At 41.4% G+C, this 21,428-nt stretch overlaps 1 protein-coding gene and 1 long non-coding RNA gene across 5 annotated transcripts in view; one reads left to right on the top strand and one right to left on the bottom strand.

Moving 5' to 3' along the window:
• Positions 1 to 226: 226 nt before the first annotated feature.
• LOC144285909 (uncharacterized) lies at positions 227 to 4,364 on the bottom strand. Its single transcript, XR_013354054.1, has 3 exons — positions 3,924 to 4,364; positions 3,526 to 3,589; positions 227 to 852 (listed from the first exon to the last, which is right to left on the bottom strand). It is a non-coding gene; the product is annotated as an uncharacterized LOC144285909 (long non-coding RNA).
• A 7,157-nt stretch (positions 4,365 to 11,521) lies between these two features.
• Positions 11,522 to 21,428, top strand: part of METTL16 (methyltransferase 16, RNA N6-adenosine) — a 69,680-nt gene continuing 59,773 nt past the window's right edge. The window contains exons 1-2 of one of the 4 annotated variants that reach the window (XM_077851740.1): positions 11,522 to 11,677; positions 19,806 to 19,933. In XM_077851740.1, the coding sequence (XP_077707866.1) occupies positions 19,806 to 19,933 (128 nt within the window). In that variant the 5' untranslated portion in view covers positions 11,522 to 11,677. Of the gene's footprint in view, positions 11,678 to 12,209; positions 12,538 to 19,799; positions 19,934 to 20,980; positions 21,067 to 21,428 lie in introns of those variants that run through there. The other 3 variants (XM_077851741.1, XM_077851742.1, XM_077851743.1) reach the window with 3 other exon arrangements.

The raw sequence follows: 21,428 nt of genomic DNA on the forward strand, positions 1-21,428 counted from the left end.
CTCCTGCTCCCGCCGCCTGCGCGGGGCCGACGCTCGGGGCGCGGGGCCCACCGGCCGCTCTCGCCCAGCGCAGCGCAGCGCGGCCCGCGGGGAAGGCCTGCGCCGCCCCGGGGAAGGCGGGAGGCGGCGGACTCGAGGGCCGTGGCGCGCGGGGGCCCCAGAGAGCTGAGACCCGGTGGGCGGCAGGGCGCGGGGCCGGTGGAGGCCGGGGCCTGGACGAACCACGAGTGCTGCGGGCGTCGGAAACCCCGGGACGGCGCCGCCGCGAAGTGGGCCCCGCCCGCGCCCTGCCCGCGCCCTGCCCGCGCCCTGCCCCTTCGCTTCGAGGGCGCGCCGTGGGCTTGGCGCTAACCCTCTGTTGACAGGGCTCTGTCGGCTCCCTGGTCTCCTCCGTTAGTCTGAGATTGTTTGCGAAGTTGCTTTTTCTTCATTTGAAACAGCGGACAGGGATCCCTGGGTGGCGCAGCGGTTTGGCGCCTGCCTTTGGCCCGGGGCGCGATCCTGGAGACCCGGGATCGAATCCCACGTCAGGCTCCCAGTGCATGGAGCCTGCTTCTCCCTCTGCCTGTGTCTCTGCCTCTCTCTCTCTCTCTCTCTCTCTCTGTGACTATCATAAATAAATAAAAAAAAAATTAAAAAAAAAAAAAAGGAAACAGCGGACAGAGGATCCAAACCGTGCCCCTCCCTTAGGCTCCAGTAGACCTCTGGGGTCCTTGAAGGCAGAACTGGTTTTCCACACTGTGTCCCCGCAGGCTGGCACGTGATAGGCCTTCAGCGGATGATAGTTGGATCCGTAAGATGGTTGTGTGATAGAACTGCCGTTCTTGAGACACATATCTCTCCCCTGGGGCTCTAGAAACAGAAGTGGAGGGCTGCGGTGGGATCCCTGGAACAGAAGTGCTAACAGCTACTTGTGTAACCCCCCCACCCGTGCTAACCCCCACCTGTGTAAATTGGTGGACAATGTGAAAGCACACTCATTGCTCTTTTCTTTTCTGAGCCTCACACTCTCCTTGAAAAGTAGGAATGGCTAATGGAGTTATTCTCATTTTACAGATGAGGAAACCAAGATCCAGAGGAGTAGCCCAGCTATACGTTATGCAAATTCCAGTCTTGCCTGCTTTCTGGGATCAGGCTTCCTGGAGTTCCTGCACCAGGCTTGTAGCAATGGATACCCATGGGGGTGGCATTTCTCCTGTTTTCCTGTGCCCACTGAAGTACTCAGGCTGTAGGGAGGGTGGCAGGCTGGTGACTATGGCCAGTAGTGGGTGGTGTGGTAGTAAGGGTATGGAAATAGGGAAAATGTTGCCATTTAGTGCCAGGTTTGATTCAATGCAGGTGTACCTACCAAACCTTTACTGGGCCATGTACTTGGGGACAAACGAGAGCAATGACAAATGAGAAATAGGCCTTGTACTCAAGGAGCCAAGACTCAGTAGGATAATAGCCACATATACATGACATTCATGAAGTTTAGCTAAAAACAGTGGTTCTCCACCAGAGGTTCAAGGAATACCTGTGGAGAATTTTCAGTATCCACATGCCAAATATTGCTGTCAGAGCCCCACCTCAGGCCTACAGAGGCAGAATTTCTCAAAATGGGATCAAAGCATGTGGGTTTTTCCCTGAATTCTGATGTACACTTTGTTGAAACCTATTGCTGTAATGCAAGATTGTTGATTGGGGACCAATAAGAGAAGAATACAAATAACTACAGAGGGAAAATTGGGATGGGTACCTTAATAAAGAGACATGCTTTTGGGATGCCTGGTGGCTCAGTGGTTGTGAGTCGGCCTTTGGCTCAGGTCATGATCCCAGGGTCCTGGGATGGAGCCTCACATCAGGCTCCCTGCTCAATAGGGATCCTGCTTCTCCCTCTCCCTCTACAGCTGCCCCTGCTTGTGCTCTCTCTCTCTCTCTCAAATAAATAAATAAACAAACAAATAAATAAAATCTTAAAAAAAAAAAAAAAGAAAAACCCTTTCACAAAGATGGTGCCGAAGATGAAGAAGGAAGCCTCTGCCCCTCTCAAAGCCGAAGCCAAAGCAAAGGCTTTGAAAGATAAGAAAGCAGTGCTGAAAGGCGTGCACAGTCACACACACACAAAAAAAGAAGATCCGCATGTCACCTACATTCCTACCACCCACGACCCTGCGCCTTGGAAGGCAGCCCAAATATCCTCGAAAGAGCGCCCCCAGTAGAAACAAGCTTGATCACTATGCCATCATCAAGTTCCCCCGACTACTGAGTCAGCCATGAAGAAAATAGAAGACAACAACACACTTGTGTTCATTGTGGATGTCAAGGCCAATAAGCACCAGATCAAACAGGCTGTGAAGAAGCTCTATGACATTGATGTGGCCAAGGTCAACACCTTGATCAGATTAGGATCATCTAAACTGAGCCCAGCCAGCTATAAATCTAAATATAAATTTTTTTCACCATAAAAAATAAATAAAGAAAGAATAATTAATGCTAGGGTGCCTGGCTGGCTCAGTTGGAGGAACATGTGACTCTTGATCTCGGGGTTGAGTATTTAAGCCCCATATTGGGTACAGAGATTACTTGAAAATAAAATCTTTTTTAAAAATAAAAAAAAATTAAAAATAACAAAGAAGAATCAACACCAATCCTTCTCAAACTCTTCCAAAGCATCAAAGAATGGACGCTTAGCAGTTGAGTGTCTGCCTTCGGCTTGGGGTGATCCCAGGATCCGTGATTGAGTCCCACATCGGGCTCCTTGCGTGGGGCCTGCTTCTCCCTCTGCCTGTGTCTCTGCCTCTCTCTCTCTCTCTCTCTTTTTCTCTCTCTCTGTGTCTCTCATGAATAAATAAATAAAGTCTTTAAAAAAAAAAAGCATCAAAGAAGAGGAAGCACTTCCAAACTCATTCTATGAGGCCAGCAATAACTTGACAGCAAAACCAGACAAAGATACTACGAAAAAAGGAAACTACAGATCAATGTCTCATGAATACTGATGCAAAACCAACTGATCCTTAACAAAATACTAGCAAGCTGAATTCAATAGCATATAAAAAGGATTATACACCATTACTAAGTGGTTCTATTCTTGGAATGTAAGAATGGTTTACCATATGAACATCAACCAATTAATACACCACATCAAAAGAATAAAGAGAAAAAAAACATCATTTCAACTGATACAAGAAAAGCACTTAGTAAAGTTTGGCACCTTTTTTTTTTTAAGATTTTATTTATTTGAGAAAGAGTGTGTGAGAGAGAGAGAATGCAAGCCAAGGGAAGAAGCAGAGGGAGAGGGAGAAGCAGATTCCCCACTGAGCAGGGAGCCTGATGTGGAGTTCTATCCCAGGGCCCTGAGATCATGACCTAACCCAAAGGCAGACACTTAACCAACCAAGCCACCCAGGTGCCCCTTGGCACTCTTTTTTGACAAAAACACTCAACAAACTAGAAATAGAAGGCAACTATCTCAACATAAGAAAGGCTGTATATGAAAAGCCCACAGCTAATGTCATACTCCATGGTAAAAGACCAAATGCTTACCTTTATGATGAACAAGACAAAAATGTCTGCTTTTGCCACTTCTGTTCAACATAGTCTGGAAGTTCTAGCCAGAACAATTAAGCAAGATTAAGAAATAAAAGATGTCCAAATTGGAAAGAAAGAAGTAAAATGGACTATATTGACCATTAACATGATCTTATATGTAGAAACCCTAAAGATCCACCAAAAGATTCTTAGAATGAATTTTAAAAATTGGCAAATATTCAGGATGCAAAATCAACACACAAAAATCAGTTGTATTTTATATATTAACAATGAACAAAAGAAAAGAAAACAATTGCATTTACAATAGCAACAAAAAGAATAAAATACTTAATAATAAATGCAACCAAGTAGCTGCATTCTTAGGTGGCTCCAACAGTGATTTATTTTCTTACAATTCTGGAGGCTAAAAATCCAAGACCAAGGTGCTGGGAGATTTTGTTTTCTCTGGGGCCTCTCTTCTTGGCTCACAGATGGCTGCCTTTTTGCTGTTTCCTCATATGGTTCTTCTGTCTGCATTGTCTGTGACCTAATCTCTTCTCCTTATAAGGACACCAGTCATATTGGACTAGAATTCACACTAACAGCTTGACTTTGCATGGGCCTTTTAGAATTCATTCAGTTTGATATACAGTGAACTCTTTCAATTTGAAGACTTACATCATTCTCAGCTTTAGGAAATTTTCTTCCATTATTCTGTTTTTTCTTCCATTATTCTTTTATTTTCTGTGTTCTTACCTTCTGGAACTCCTACTGAACAGAGTCGGAGCTTCTGGATATATCTTCTAAGTCTCTTTTATCTCATCCAACATTGCTTCCCCTCCAAGCTGTTGTTTCTTACATGAGTTTCAAGCTGTGGAGTTTTTTTAAAGATTTTATTTTATTTATTTGAGAGAGAGAGAGAGAGAGAATATGAGCGGGGAGGGGCACAGGAAGAGGGAGAAGCAGGCTCCCACTGAGCAGGGAGCCCGATATAGGCCTCTGTCCCAGGACTCTGGGATCATGACCTGAGGTAAGGCAAATGCTTAACTGACTGAGCCACCCAGGCGCCCCAAAGCTGTGTTTTGTTTTGTTTTGTTTTTGACAAACCTGATTTTGTCTCCTTTTAATTTTTATTATTTTATTTATTTATTTTTTTTTTAAATTTTTATTTATTTATGATAGTCACAGAGAGAGAGAGAGAGGCGCAGAGACACTGGCAGAGGGAGAAGCAGGCTCCATGCACCGGGAGCCCGACGTGGGATTCGATCCCGGGTCTCCAGGATCGCGCCCTGGGCCAAAGGCAGGCGCCAAACCGCTGCGCCACCCAGGGATCCCAATTTTTATTATTTTAGATCTACTTTTAAGTTTTACAAATATATCTTATTGTAAAATACTTAAGTGACGCAGAAAAAAATTAAAACTCTCATGCTCCACCTGTAATATTTTCGTTTAGTTTCTGCAACTTAACTACTACTATGAGTTTAGTTTTTCCTTTTAGATCTTCTCCTATGGTTACTTTCATATTTTCATACTGAAATATGTTTTGTTTTTGCTTTCTATAAATGGTATCAGAATAAACTTACTGTTTCACAATTTCCTTTGTCCTTATTTTATGTGTTGGAGATTTTTCATGTCAGTGGATATCGATTTATTTATTTATAATAGTTACACAGCATTCCATAATAATGTAACCAATGAACATCCCTACTTCAACCTCACTGTAAATATGTATTTCTTTGGGACATAACTTTAAAAAATGGAATTGCGGGTTAGAAGAATATATACACATTTATTTGCTTTTTCAGTATACTCTTAGTACAAAATTCAAAAGGTACAAAATCAATCCTATTGAAAAGCAAGTCTCCTCCTATTCCTATCTCCCAGTCATTAGTTCTTTACTCCAGAAAAAATTACTGGCATCAGTTTCTTCCTTTCACAGATATTCTTGGATTGCACATTTTGGATTTTAATATGTACATTGCCTGGGACACCTGGGTGGCTCAGCGGTTGGGCACCTCCCTTAGGCTCAGCTTGTGATCCCGGGATCTGGGATTGAGTCCCACATCAGGCTCCCTGACAGGGAGCCTGCTTCTCCCTCTGCCTATGTCTCTGCCTCTCTCTCTCAGTCTGTGTCTCCCATGAATAAATAAGTAAATACTTTAAAAAATAATATGTACATTGCCAAATGAACTTTGAAAAGGCAATTTATACCAGCTATGATAAATTGCAATTGATCATAGGTTCTTTGCTGTTCCTTCTATCCAGAGGTGAATTCTATTTCCCACGCCTTACATTTAGGTTGGCCTAGGTTATTGTTATTGTTGCTTACTTTCTTACTCTCTTGGAATGTTGCTGCCATCTGTCTATACTACTGGAGGGTGAGAAACTGTGAAGAGGAGGCAACACTCCCCGCTTGAGTTTCCTAGAACAGGTTTTGGCAGACTTTATGTAAAGGGCTGCATGGTAAATATTTTCAGCTTTATGAACCATGTGGCCTCTCTTGCAAGTACTCAATTCTGCTGCTGTATTGTGAAAATAGCCATAAATAATATGTAAATAAAGAGGTGTGGCCAGATTGGCCCAGGGGCAGTAGTTTGCTGACCCTGACCCTAGACCAACCAGCTTGCCAGACACCAGGCATGTGAATAAGGTCATTCTAGAGCATCCAAGCCCCAGCTTAACCCCTGGCAAACTGCAGAGATCAGTGGACCAGAATAACTACCCAGCTGATATACATAACTGTGAATAATAATTAATGATGCTGTTTTAAGCCACTAAGTTTTAGGATGGCTTGTTACACAGCAAAAGCTAACTAACACACTAACCTTTACCATAATTGAAAATTATCAATATATTTAATTTTTATTAATTTGTATTAAAAATGGTATAGTTATTTAACTATGCCTTTCTATGATTACTTGTGTGTTTAGCATTTTTTCATATATATTCATTGGTTTACTATATATGCTCTTTTTTTTTTAATTTTTATTTATTAATGATAGTCACAGAGAGAGAAAGAGAGGCAGAGACATAGGCAGAGGGAGAAGCAGGCCCCATGCACCGGGAGCCCGATGTGGGATTCGATCCCAGGTCTCCAGGATCGCGCCCTGGGCCAAAGGCAGGCGCCAAACCACTGCGCCACCCAGGGATCCCACTATATACGCTCTTTTGTGAATTTCTTTTTCATATCTATTGTTCATTTTAACATTGGGTTAATATCTTGGATATTAACTTTTTGTTATATGTATTGTAAATATTTTCTCCCTGTTTGTTGTCAATTATTTGTGATATCTTTTATCACACTGAATTTTAAAATTTTTATATAATCAAATCTAGTGATCATTTCCTTTATGGTTTTTGAGTTTTGTGTCTTTAGGAGACAATCTCCATTTTTTTAATTAAAAAAATCTTCTACATTCTTCTAACACTTTTATAGTTGATTTTGTTTTTATAATTGTTTTGTCTATTATCCATATGGGTTTTATTTAATGTGTGGCATAATTTTTTTCCAACTGGAAAAATTAGCTATTCTTGCACATTTTGTTTTCCAGATATATTTCAAAATCATCTGCAGTTCCCTATAAAAATATCTTGGCATTTCAGTTGCTCTTCTTATTTGTGTCCTGTTTTTTTCCAGAGTATCCTCAAATTTTCTGGTTTGTCAATGGCACTATTTTGGGGTTTTCAGTCCTATTTGGAATTTATTGTTTTTTAAATTAATATATTCTGTTTTATGGGACTTGGAACAGGAAGGAGAGTAGTCAGATGTACATTTAGATCCATTTCTTCCACTAGCTATGAATTTTTGAAATTTACTTTTCAAGTCTTGAAAGAATTCAGCATTATTATTATTAAAGATTTTATTTTTTTATTTGAGACAGAGAGCACGAACAGAGAGAGCACAAGCAGGGGGAGGCAGAAGGGCAGATGGAGAGGGAGAAGCAGACACCCTACTGAGCAGGGAGCCTGATGTGGGACTTGATCCCAGGACTCTGGCATCATGACCTGGGCCAAAGGCAGACGCTTAACCAACTAAGCCACCCAGGCACCCCTATTATTATTTTTTAAAGATTTATTTATTTAAAGAGAGAGAGTACACATGGTGGGGAGGGACAGAGAAAGGAGAGAGAAACTTTAGGAGACTTCCATGCTGAGCACTAAGCACAGAACCCCATGTGGGTCTCAATCTCAGGACTGTAAGACTTAATTAAGGTGGCCATTAGATCTTTGATATATTAACTTGGTCCCTAAGAAGGAGTTCCTTACATTTACATAAGGAGATTATGGCCTTCTGGGATAGAAGGAATTGATAACCATGGCTCTCTAAAACATGAAGTTAGAGAGACCTGTGGACATTGTCTGGTTGGTGCTGGCCAAAGGAAAGTGGCAGGGTAGTAACAAGTTCTTTGAAACAATTAACTTCAGTAAAGTGAGAGTTCAGGATAATGCCCTCAAGGGTTCATTTCAGCCCAGGAGATGCAACTATGTAACATTTCAGAATCAGCAGCATTATCAATGTGCAGAATCCGTTTCCTACATCAAAAAGGCAGCAAAAAGCAAGGGATGTAGTAGGCTAATTGAACTCCTATACTGTCTTTGATGGGCTACTGAAGTTGGACAGACTTCTCTTATAAGATTAAATTCTTGGGGATTGGAGGGTAAGCCTTCAGAGGCAGATGTTGAATGTTATTAATCTATTTTGTGGAGACTAGACAATATTCATTTACTGTAACACAAATTTTAAAAAATGAGATGCATTTATAATTGTACCATAATTTTAGGAGCAGGCAAATCTATGTCCACCTATAGGGAAATTAGTTTTAAAAATTCCCTACAATGGAATGCTATGCACTTATCACAGAGGATGATACAGAAATATATTAATTGATGTAGGACAACCTCCAAGATTTCTTTTTTTTTTTTTAAAGATTTTATTTATTTATTTATGAGAGACAGAGAGTGAGAGAGAGGCAGAGACACAGGCAGAGGGAGAAGCAGGCTCCATGCAGGGAGCCGGATGCGGGACTCCATCCCAGGACTCCAGGATCACGTCCTGATCCAAAGGCAGACACTCAACCGCTGAGCCACCCAGGCGTCCCAATCTCCAAGATTTCCAAGAAAAAAAACCATATAATGCTATTTCTTTTTTTTTAAAGGTTTATTTATTCATGACAGACATAGAGAGAGAGAGAGAGAGAGAGAGAGGCAGAGACACAGGAGGAGGGAGAAGCAGGCTCCATGGCGGGAGCTCGACATGGGACTCGATCCTGGGACTCCAGGATCGCGCCCTGGGCCAAAGGCAGGCACCAAACCGCTGAGCCACCCAGGGATCCCTATAAAGCTATTTCTATAAAAAAACGTTTAGGGGTGCCTGGGTGGCTCAGTTGGTTAAGCATCCACCTTCGGCTCAGGTTGTGATCCTGGGATCCTGGGATCAAAACCCATGTGGGACTCTCTGCTCAGTGGGGAGTCTGCTTCTCCCTCTCCCTTTGCCTGCTACTCCCCCTGCTTGTGCTCTGTCAAATTAGTAAAATCTTTTTTTTTTTTTAAAGATTTTATTTATTCATAGAGACAGAGGGAGAGAGGGGCAGAGACACAGGCAGAGGGAGAAGCAGGCTCCATACAAGAAGCCTGACGTGGGACTCGATCCCTTGTCTCCAGGATCACACCCGGCTGCAGGCGGTGCTAAACTGCTGCGCCACCAGGGCTGCCCAAATTAGTAAAATCTTAAAAAAAAAAAAAAAAAGTTTGGTTATATATCCTTACACACACACATTATTTTTTTTCATATAGAGATCTGGAAGTAAGGTTATCAAATTTTGGTAATTGGCTCTAGGTAGTGAGATTGTAGACAATTTTTGCTTTCTTTCTTGTAGTTTCTTGTTTAAAATTTTTACAAATTTTCTATAATGAACATGTTTCATCATTATAAAATCATTTTTAAAAATGGAAACCGACCAAAGAAATGATAAGGAATAATGATAGTAATAATAATGATAGCTTACTATGTGCCAGAAACTATGTTGTTATATATGTATCATCTGAGTTCTCACAACAACCTTTTGAGATTACTATCCTGTTTCCCAGGCTTGAATAGTTTAAGTAAATTGTCCAACATCACAGGTTTAGTATGTATTTGGGGGCATGATTAAAGCCTAAAATTAAAAAAAAAAAAAAAAAGCCTAAAATTCCCTGGCTGTAGAGCTAAGATCTGTCTGGTTTGACATAGGGGAATTAGATCTCTGTTTAGAGCTGATAAGAGAAATTCACCAGCATCTAAAATATAATCTACTTACAACCTTATAGTCATACCTCCAATGTCATTTTCTCTTTTACCTTTCTGGCAAGCACTAAATACTGTAAAAAGTCACTACCAATTAAAGACAAAAAACTTTCTGTTCATTGGTAGATCCAGTGAACCATGGCTTGCAGTACTGTGGTGTGTCCTGGCATAGTCCCCTCATCTTGAATCTGGGCTGACCCTTTGGCTTCCTTTAACAAATAGAATTAAGTGAATAATGAAAGGACCAGTTCTGGACCTAAACCTTAAGAAGGCCTAGTAGCTTACATTTTGCCCTTTGGGGAGCCATGAGTGAACATATAAGAAGTCTGGCTTCTCTGCTGGAGAAATGATATGGAAAGGTTACAGGGAGCTGGAGAGAATTTGAGACTACAGGGAGAGAAGGGGTCCAGCCACTCCAGCTGAACCAGCCACCAGCTGATGCTACCAACAGCAAGAACAGAACAAGAATGGTTAGGCTAATTTCAAACCAAATTGCAGAACAGTGAGCAAATAAAACAGCTGTTGTTTTAAGCTATACATTTTAGGGTGGCTTATTACACAATAGATAATGAGAACACCTCTTCGCCTTTCCTTGGGTGACTACTGGTACACTTTGTTCTTCATACAGCTTAAGTCTCCATTTATTACCCTCTATTTCTCAGTTTTATAGCAATATTTTGCCAGAAGCTTTTACATTACTAGGACCCAGGCAAGCTTTAATGGAAAGAATTACTAGGTGAGGGTCCAGAGGCTGACTTTATTCCTAGTCTTAGCCGTATGCCTTTTCAAAGTGATTTACCTTTCAGTATCAATTGTGAAATGAGACTAATGCCCACTACATTTACCAGAGAGTAAAAATTAGTATAACTTATTTGAAAAGAAAACCAAAACGCATTTAACAGATCTTCCAGGGATCCCTGGGTGGCACAGCGGTTTGGCGCCTGCCTTTGGCCCAGGGCGCGATCCTGGAGACCCGGGATCGAATCCCACATCGGGCTCCCGGTGCATGGAGCCTGCTTCTCCCTCGGCCTATGTCTCTTCCTCTCTCTCTCTCTCTCTGTGACTATCATAAATAAATAAAAATTGAAAAAAAAATTAAAAAAAAAAAAACAAAACAACAGATCTTCCAGCTCAAGAGACTGGTGAGGAAACACAAAGAACAAGATCCCGGGTGTAAGCTTTTTTTGTTTTTTTTTAAGATTTTATTTATTTATTCATGAGAGGCAGAAAGAAGCAGGCCCCATGCAGGGAGCACAACGTGGGACTCAATCCTAGGTCTCCAGGATCACACCCTGAGCCAAAGGCGGCGCTAAACCTCTGAGCCACCCGGGCCGTCCTCAGTCCTTCCCTCTGTAAATGAGACTACTCCTTCTCACATCACAGTTTATTTGCGATGATTAAAAGAGACAATACAAGAAACAAGGGACCTGTTGCACAATAAGGGGCTAACTGCCCGCCATCAATTCCTAAAGCTCCCCGCCTCCGCCATCCTCATATTCCCGCCGAACCCCAGAGTGTGATTTAGTAAGTCTGAAGTGGGGCCCAGAAAGCTACATTTTCATTTTTAAAACTCTTACATTAAAAAAACAAGTCCCCAGATTATAACACACGTGCTCTCACGTTAGGATTTGGCTTGTTGCCACGCCCCTTCCTTGTGTCAGGAGCTAACTCCAGGTTTCGCGATGGTTTTTCTTTCTCCAGACTCTGCTACAGGTCGCGCGAGAGTGGTTCGTCCAATCACGAGCCTGGGTGGTTGCCCAACATGGCGGCGCGCTAGGAGCGTAACATCTGCGTTTCTAGGCCCTTCGTTCTGCTGGTGGTTTAACTCTGGAACTATAGGGGCCTACTCCAGACCAGCACCTGGAAGAAACTTTGACTTTGGATGTGAGTTATTTAATGTCTCTCGGGCGGGCTGAGAGGTCATTTAACCGATGTATGGGCCACGTTCCTTATTCTCGAGTTCTGGGCTGGTGAGGTGCTGACTTGAGGCCTAGGGAAACAGACCACATGGGTGAGTGAATGGGTTAGATGAGTGGGTCTGTGTGTGTGCGCGCACGCAGTGGAGAAGGGTAAGAGCGGTGCGGTAGATGGGAGGAGATGGCACCTAGGATGGAGACTAGGGTTGAAGTAGGAAAGACCCCAGGGGCTGAGGAGTTTTAGAGATACGAAACTGAGGCAGAAGACTGAGTGGGTAAGATGAGCGTGTGGGAGGAGGTGGAGAAATGGCAGTGGTGGAACTAGAGGGAAAAGTCGGCCTTATGAAGGAATGCGAGGAGAGAAAACGGAGATTGGGGTTGAACTGGGAGAGATCTATGCAAAAGAAGTAAGTTAGAAGCGGAAATTAGAATTCGAAGCGGAATTTAGACTCTTGTGTTAAGATAAGTGGTAGTTGATAAGGGTCAGGAGAAAACAAGGAAACAATAGCATGGATGGCAAAGATCGAAGAAAGTCGAAGTCAAGAGTGTACTGCTTTTGCTTTCTGGACGGACTCGGGGAACCCAGAAGAAAAAGCTCCAGCCCTAACTAGGGCTGATCCTTTTTGAGTGTCAAGCTGAGGACAAATTACAAAGAATGATGTGCTGTGTTTCAGTGGCTTGGGATGGTGAAGAGTTTCATCATGTTTTCAGTCAAGTACTTAACAAATACTTGCTCTCCCAGGCCCTAATTTAGGCGCTGGGATATCACAGTGAACAAGATAGAATATTTTCCCTCATGAAGCTTACTGGCAGGGCAGATTTTTAAAAGTAAGTAAATGATGTATATGGAATGTCAGATGAGTAAGTTCTGTGTAGAGGACATAAACTCTTAAGGGAGAGGAGTGTGTTCACTTTTAATTGTTCACTCACTGCATTAAGAAAAGGAATTAGCCATGCCTGGTAGCGCATGCTGCTCTAGATCTTGAGGTCATGAGTTCAAGCCCCCCCTTGGTCATAGAGCTTACTTTAAAAAAACTTTTATTTTATTTTTTTAATTTTTATTTATTTATGATAGTCACAGAGGGAGAGAGAGAGAGGCAGAGACACAGGCAGAGGGAGAAGCAGGCTCCATGCACCGGGAGCCTGACATGGGATTTGATCCCGGGTCTCCAGGATCGCGCCCTGGGCCAAAGGCAGGCGCCATACCGCTGCGCCACCCAGGGATCCCAAAAAAACTTTTTTTTTAAAGGCAGTGAGAAGGTGAGGTTTTATCAAAGGTCTGAACAAGGTGAGGGTACTTTGTATGTATCTATATGAGGGAAAAGCAGTCCATACAAAGTATAAAATCCTCGAGGCAAGAGTGTGCCAGATTTGATTTAAAAAAAAGGGGGGGGGGGGAACCAATGTGGCTAGATAAGAATGAGCCAGGAAGAGAAAAGTAGATTAGGCCAGAGAGATGGAGTGAGTGTTAATGCCAGGTAAGAGTTGACACTCAGTTAAATTCTAAGGAATAGGATAGATTTAGCTAAGATCCCATTACCTGCATTCAGAGGTTGGTTAGCAAAAAAAAGTGGCTTTACTGACTGTCTTTATCTGTTCTGACCGGAAAGGTTGATTAATGTAGGATATAAATTGAATCTGCCATATCTATAATTTGTTCCACATATGTTCAAAGTATCATGTGTGTACACTGATGTCATCTATGCAGTCTTTAGAATATTAATGTGCTGCAGAGCCCCTAACATACCAAGTGTCTGTAGAAATTACTGTTAGAATACTTTATTTTGTTATTGTTTTCCAGAATCACAAGAAAGGAAAACATTTTCCTTTTCAACTTCTGTCTCTTTTTAAAAGATTTTTAAAAGTAATCTCTACACACATTGTGGGACTGGAACTTAACCCCAGGATCAAGAGTTGCATGCTCCACTGACTGGGCCAGCCAGGCACCCCTTTTTCAAATTTTTCATGGGGGCTGATTCTTTTTTTTTTTTTTTTAAATATTTTATTTATTTATTCATGAGAGACATGGAGACAGAGAGAGAGGCAGAGACACAGGCAGAGGGAGAAGCAGGCTCCATGCAGGGAGCCTGATGTGGGACTCGATCTGGGGTCCCCAGGATCACACCCTGGGCTGCAGGCGGCACTAAACCGCTGTGCCACCGGGGCTGCCCATGGTGGCTGATTCTTGTTCTTTTATGCTGCCCTCTTTCTTGGTTGTCTGTAAGGATATGTTAATGTTAGGAAATTACAACTTGTATATAGTGAGTTTCTGAGTTAGGGGCAAAAGGTGGTAAGTTAGTATGCTGAAAAACTTCCAGGTGACTATTAATTCCCCTAAATTCTGAATTATTCATTCACTCAACAAATATTTATTGTATGCCAGTTGCTAGAGTATACAGTGAAGAATAAGATGGATATGGTTGCTGCCTGGGAGGTGGGGTGGTGGACAGGACAGACAAATGTAAACAAAAGAGCTTGGAGGGAAAGCATAGAATCCTTTGAAAGCATACAGAGTGGGCATCTGATTGGACATGTGATGTCAGAGAAAGCCTACCTGAGAAAATGATGCTTAGAGTGTGATTTGAAGGACTAACAGGCCTTCACAAGGAGAATGGATGGTGGGAGGGTGAAGGGAACCTTTTAGGCAATAAGAGTAACAGATGGTGGGACAGATTATTATGCAGCAGAGAAAATGAAAACAAAAGTATGTCTGGAGCATAGTGGCAACAAATGAGGTTGGAGGGATATGCAAGGCCTAGATTACGTATGCCTTGTTGATAATTTTGGACTTTATCAGCCTAATAGTTTTAGGAAGCCACTGAAGGAATTTATCAAGGACCCCAGTTTTTGCATGGGGAGAGAGAGGGAAGGCTTGTCTGTTAGGTGAAAAGTGGATGGCCGAGGCAAGAATGGTTATAGAGAGATCAGTTACAGGCTATTATGGTAATCCAAGAGAAATAATGATCTGGGGTAGAGTTGTGGAGTTGTGACAGAAATGGGTAGGGTCAAGAAATAATCAGAAGGTAGAGAATATTCAGGACATGGTGTGTTTGGAATGGAGAAAATGGGGTGGAGAAGGTGCTAATGATTTCTGGCCTGAGCACCACAAGAAAGGTATGGTGTTATTTGGTGAAATAGGGATGATAAAAAAGGACCAGTTTGGAGTGGGTAGAGATGACTTAGTTTTGGACATTGTGCATGAAGTAGTTTTGAGCCATTCAAGTGGCAAGTTCAGTAAACAGTTGGATATATGATTTGGAAAGGTCCAGGATGAAGACAATTCTTCTTTGAAAATGGTTGTTAAATTTTCAATGTAGAAGATGATAATTTGCAAGTGACATATCCAGTAAGGGGTCAATATCCGAAATATATAAAGAATATAAATACTCAGCACCAAAACCCCCAAATAATCCAATTAGAAAATGGGTAGGGAACCTGAGAAGACATACAGATGGCCAACAAACACATGAAAAGGTGCTCAACGTCACTGACCATCAGAGAAATTAAAATGAAAGCCACAAGGAGATAACAAGTGTGTTGGCAGGGATGTGGAAGAAAAGAAATGCTCCTGCACTGTTGGGAATGCATTTTGGTGCAGCCACTGTGGAAAACACTACAGAGCTTCCTCAAAAAATTTAAAATAGAATTACCATTTTGGGTGCCTGGATAGCTTAGTTGGTCAAGTCCCCAATTCTTGATCTCAGCTCAGGTCTTGATCTTAGGGTTGTGAGTTCAAGCCCCACACTGAAAAAAGAATTACCATCTGCTACAGTAATTCCATCACTAGGTATTTACCTAAAGAAAATGAAAACACTAATTCAGAAAGATATATGCATTCCTATGTTTAAGGCAGCATTGTATACAATAGCTAAGATAAGGAAGCCACCCAAATGTCTTATCAATAGAAGAATTGATGAACAAGATATAGAGAAAGACAAATACCATATGATTTCACTCATGGATTTTTTTTTTTTTTTTTAAGATTTATTTATTTATGAGAGAGAGAGAGGCAGAGACACAGGAGGAGGGAGAAGCAGGCTCCAAGCCGGGAGCCCGATGCGGGACTTGATCCTGGGACCCCAAGATTGTGCCCTGGGCCAAAGGCAGGAGCTAAACCGCCGAGCCACCCAGGGATCCCTCACTCATGGAATTTAAGAAACAAGACAGATAAAGATAGGAGAAGGAAAGGAAAAATAAAATAAGATAAAAACAGAGAGGTAGGCAAGTAAGAGACTCAACTATAGGGAACAAACAAGGTTGCTAATGGGGAAATGGGTTGGGGGGATGGGGTAATTGGGTGATAGGCATTAAGGAGGGCACTGGATATAATGAGCACTGGGTGTTATATGCGACTGATGAATCACTAAATTCTACCCCTGAAACTAATAGTACATTGTATGTTAACTATTGAATTTTTTTATAAATATCTTGTTTTAAAGATTTTATTTATTTATTTATGAGAGACATGGAGAGAGAGAGAGAGAGAGGCAGAGACACAGGCAGAGGGAGAAGCAGGCTCCATGTAGGGACCCTGATGTGGGATTCGATCCCGGACTCCAGGATCACGCCCTGGGCCAAAGGCAGGCACCAAACCGCTGAGCCACCCAGGGATCCCCTATATTGAATATTTTTAAAAAGGGGTGTCTGTGTGTGTGTGTGTGTGTGTGTGTGTAATGGAATATTACTCAGCTATCAAAAAGTATGAAATCTTGCCATTTGCAACAACATGGTGGACCTAGAGGGTATAATGCAAAGTGAAATAAGTAAGCAAAGAAAGACATATACCATATGATTTTACTCATGTGGAATTTAAAAAACAAAACAAACAGAAAGGGAGACAAGCAAAAAAAAAAAAAAACCCAGACTCTTAAATGTGGACAACAAACTGGTGGTTGCTAGAGGGGCAGTGGGTGGGTGGGGATGGGTGAAATAAAGGGGATTAAGAATACACTTACCTTGATGAGCACTGAGGAATATATAGAATTGTTGAACTGTTATATCATACACCTGAAATTAATATAACACTGTATATTAATTATACTTGAATTAAAAAATTTAAAACCTTTTTCTTTTTTAAAAAGATTTATTTATTTATTTATTCAGAGAGAGAGAGAGAGGCAGAGACACAGGCAGAGGGAGAAGCAGGCTCCATGCAGGAAGACTCGATCCCGGGTCTCCAGGATCACACCCTGGGTTGCAGACGGCGCTAAACCGCTGCGCCACTGGGGCTGCCCAAAACCTTTTTCATTGTAGAAAGCTGTCAGAAAAACTTTCTGACATAGAGTGTTAGCAGATCTATTACTATGTCAATAAAGCCTACAAAGGAAGGGTGCTCATTGCTAGGAGACTTTATAATAGGGGATGTGACTTAATTAAGGGGATTAGGGAAGGAAAAACTTTCCTAAAGAAGAGATGCTTGAACTGTAAGGATGAGTAGGAATTCATGAGATGAAGAGGAGGAAAGAAATCATAGACAAAGGGAATAAACTAAAGACTGGTTTGTCAGTGTGGAGAGACAGAAGAGCAACAGGAGGTGTGACTCAAAGTGATGGTGAAAAAATAGGTAAGGACACATCATGCCTGGGCCTTTGTATGATCAAGTGATGATTTTTTTTTTTTTTTAAGATTTTATTTATTTATTCATGAGAGACAGAGAGAGAAGCAGAGACATAGAGGGAGAAGCAGGCCCCTTGCAGGAAGCCCGATGTGAGACTCGATCCCGGATCCCAGGATCATGCCCTGAGCCAAAGGCAGATGCTTACCCACGAGCCACCCAGGCATCCCTGATTTTTGTTTTTAATCTTAACTATAGTTTTGAGCAAGTGGGCATAGACATAATGAGATTTGTATTTAGGAGATAATCATTGCAAGGTGGGAAAAGGAAATTGAGAGAGTAAGAGTGAATTCAGGGTGACCAATAAAAAGGCTATTGTAGCAATCCAGGCTATTCTAGCAATCCAGATATTGGTGGAGATAGGGAAAAATAAGTGGATTTGAGAGGTATTTAGCAGGTAAAATCCACATGATTGTTGATTTGTTGGGATATGAAAGGTATAGAACTATCAGGTGGTGCCTAGGATTCTGGCTTACATAACACTGTTTAGATGAATGTGCCTTATTTAAAAAAAAACAGCAGAAAATAGAGAATGATATAAGAAAGAAAATACAAACCACCACTCAGCGATATGCATTAAGATGTTTTTTTAAATTACAAACTGCATAACTTACTAAACCACTACAATCAATGGCTTTTCTTCCAGTTTTATGTCTTGCCATAAACGTGTTTACTTTTTTTCCTTTTTGTAATCTGGAAGACCAGATTGTTTTCATTTGGTTTTAGCTACCTAGGGATGACAAGACTGAAATTTATAAAATAAAAGATATAGATAGATAGATTTTGTTTATTTATTCATGAGAGAGACAGAGAGAGAGGCAGAGACACAGGCAGAGGGAGAAGCAGGCTCCATGCAGGAAGCGTGATGTGGGACTCGATCCCGGGACCCTGGGATCACACCCTGGGCTGAAGGCAGGCGCTCAACCACTGAGTCACCCAGACATCCCTAGAAGGTATATTTTGAAACATTAGTGACTTTATGGTGTGCTACCAAATACTCAGTCTGTATAAGACCCCTGTAGAAACTAACCTCTATTAGTTCTTGGCTGTAGATTTTACTGCCTTTTGACCCTTTGATGCTTTCAAAAAGAATAGTTTCTGGGGCACGTGGGTGACTCAGTGGTTGCGTGCTGCCTTTGGCTCAGGTTGTGATCCCAGGGTCCTGGGATCGAGTGCCACATCAGGCTCCCTGCAGGGATCCTGCTTCTCCCACTGCCTCTCTCTGTGTGTCTCATGAATAAATAATAATAATAAAAAAAGAACAGTATCCCATTTTCATGGTTTTTTAAAAAAAGTCATGTATGTTTTTCAAACTGTGATAAAATATACATAACATAAAATTTACCATTTTAAGCATTTTTAAGTGTGCTGTTCAGTGGCATTAAGTACATTCACGCTGTTGTGTAACATCCCTACTGTCCATTTCCAGAAGTTTTTCACTATCCTAAACAGAAACCCATTAAATAATAACTCAACATTCCTATCTCCTCTGAAAACCCTGGTAATCTCTATTCTGCTCTCTGTATGAATTCACCTATTCTTGGTACCTCATAGGAGTGGGATAATACGATATTTGTCCTTTTGAATGTGGTTTATTTCCCTTAGCATAATATTTTTAAGATTTATCCATAATTGCAGGGTATATTAGAATTTTATTCTTTCTTATGGTTGAAGGACATTGCTTTTTTTTTTTTTTTTTTTTTTCTGAAGGACATTCCATTGTGTGTACCACATTTTGCTTATCCATTTATGGGCACTTGCAGTTGTTTTCTAGTTTTTGGTTGTTGTGAATAATGCTGTAAACATTGATGTGCAAATACCTGTTTGAATCCCTGCTTTCAGTTCTCTTGGGCATATACCTAGGAATGGAATTGCTAGATCATATGGTAATTCTATGTTTAACTTTTTTTTTTTTAATTTTTATTTATTTATGATAGTCACACAGAGAGAGAGAGAGGCAGAGAGAGAGAGAGAGAGAGAGAGAGAGGCAGAGAGGCAGAGACATAGGCAGAGGGAGAAGCAGGCTCCATGCACCGGGAGCCCGATGTAGGATTCGATCCCCGGTCTCCAGGATCGCGCCCTGGGCCAAAGGCAGGCGCTAAACCGCTGCGCCACCCAGGGTTCCCCTATGTTTAACTTTTAAAGAACTGCCAAACTTTCCGTAGCCATTGTATACATTCCTACCTGCAATGCATGATGGCTCCGATTTCCTAATATCCTCACCAATACTTATCTTTTGATTATAGCCATCCTACTGGGTATGAAGTGATACCGTGGTTTTGATTTCCATTTCCCTAATGACTTAGGGTGATGTTAAACATCTTGTGCTTATTTGTTGTGTACATTTAAAAAATATAACTTCTGCTTTCTCAGTTGAGTGGCAAAAAATGTTGGCTCTAACTATTGACTTGGCAACCACAGCTTTTTACCATTAATGTATTTTTTGACTAAATATGCTTTTTTCCTTTTTTTCTTTTTAAAGATGGCTCTGAGTAAATCAATGCATGCAAGAAATAGATACAAGGACAAACCTCCTGACTTTGCATATCTGGCATCCAAATATCCAGATTTTAAGCAGCATGTTCAGATAAATCTGAGTGGAAGAGTGAGGTAGGTAATAGATAAAGAATTCTTAATACTGTATTATTCTCATAGGAGAATCTGAATGGACACAGGGTAGTGGAAAGCATACTGGACTGATAGTATACCTGAATGCTAATCGTAGACGTTTCCTGAAATTTCTCATCAGATCTTGGACAAATCACTTAAACCATCTGGGTTTCATCTTTTTTCTTTTTTTTTTTTTTTTTTTTCAGATGGGGGAAGGGGAGAGAGAATCTTAAGCAGGTTTCTTGCCTAGTGCGGAGCCCTACACAGGGCTTCATCTCACAACTCTGAGATTATGACCTGAGCCAAAATCAAGACTCGGATGCTTAACTGACAGAGCCACCCAGGCACTCCTGTTTCATCTTTTTAAGCTATAAATTAAGAGGATTGAACCAAATGCTTTTAAGTTTCTTTCTGGCTTTAAGAAAACTTGATGTCCAAATTTTTGCTTAACCAATAAAAATCCCAGAGTAAGTGCAGAAACATTGGGATTGGGCTCTAAAACATGGTGCTGATGAGGATCTAGAGTCCTTTTTATCTATCATCTATCTATCTATCTATCTTTAAGTTTAAATTAGAGTCCTTATTTTAAGCATGTTTTTACTTTGATGTAGGTAGGAAAATAATAACCAGACATCAAAACTGAGTTCAAAGATACTATTACTTAGGATGTCAATAAATTTAAACTTAAGTTTAATTAAGGGGCGACTGTGTGGCTCAGTTGGATAAGTGATTCTTGATTTTGGCTCAAGTCACGATCTTGGTGTTGTAATATTGAGCCCCGTATAGGGCTCCATGCTCAGCAAGGAGTCAGCTTGTCCCTCTTCATGTGCTCTTCTCCCTGCTCATGCGCTTGCTCTCACTCTCTCATAAACTTTTTTTTAAAAAAAAGTTAAATTTAGTTAAAAAGTTGATTTTTAAAAATTAAAATAATGTGAGTGCTTTGGGAAATGGCAAATATGACATTGGTATGAGAATAACTGATTTATGTGTTACACCTTTAAGAAGGACATCTTTAACTACATTCTTAAACTCTGTGGGGAGTTATAGGCTGGACATTCCAAGCCTTCCTGAGGAAAGATGTGGTGATTCAACTATGAGGAGGAGGAGGAGCAGGATTGTGGAGAAAAGGGCAGGTAAGGAATAATAGTATCATAGGGCTTGAAGCATTTTATTTTTTTAAATATTTTATTTACTTATTCATGAGAGACACAAAGAGAGAGAGAGAGAGAGAGGCAGAGACACAGGCAGAGGGAGAAGCAGGCTCCATGCAGGGAGCCCGATGTGGGACTCGATCCTGGGTCTTCAGGATCATGCCCTGGGCCAAAGGCAGGCGCTAAACTGCTGAGCCACCTAGGCATCCCAAGGGCTTGAAGCATTTTGATGACCTCTTCCTACTAGCAGTCTCCTTATAGCTTTAGAAATAGAGGTCCTAAGGCAGGATTTAACTTCAGGGGCAAGATGGCCTAGAAATCATATAAAAGTTTTAAAATAAGTA

The sequence above is a fragment of the Canis aureus genome, chromosome 16 (genome assembly GCF_053574225.1).
Source record: "Canis aureus isolate CA01 chromosome 16, VMU_Caureus_v.1.0, whole genome shotgun sequence".
Classification (NCBI taxonomy): domain Eukaryota; kingdom Metazoa; phylum Chordata; class Mammalia; order Carnivora; family Canidae; genus Canis; species Canis aureus.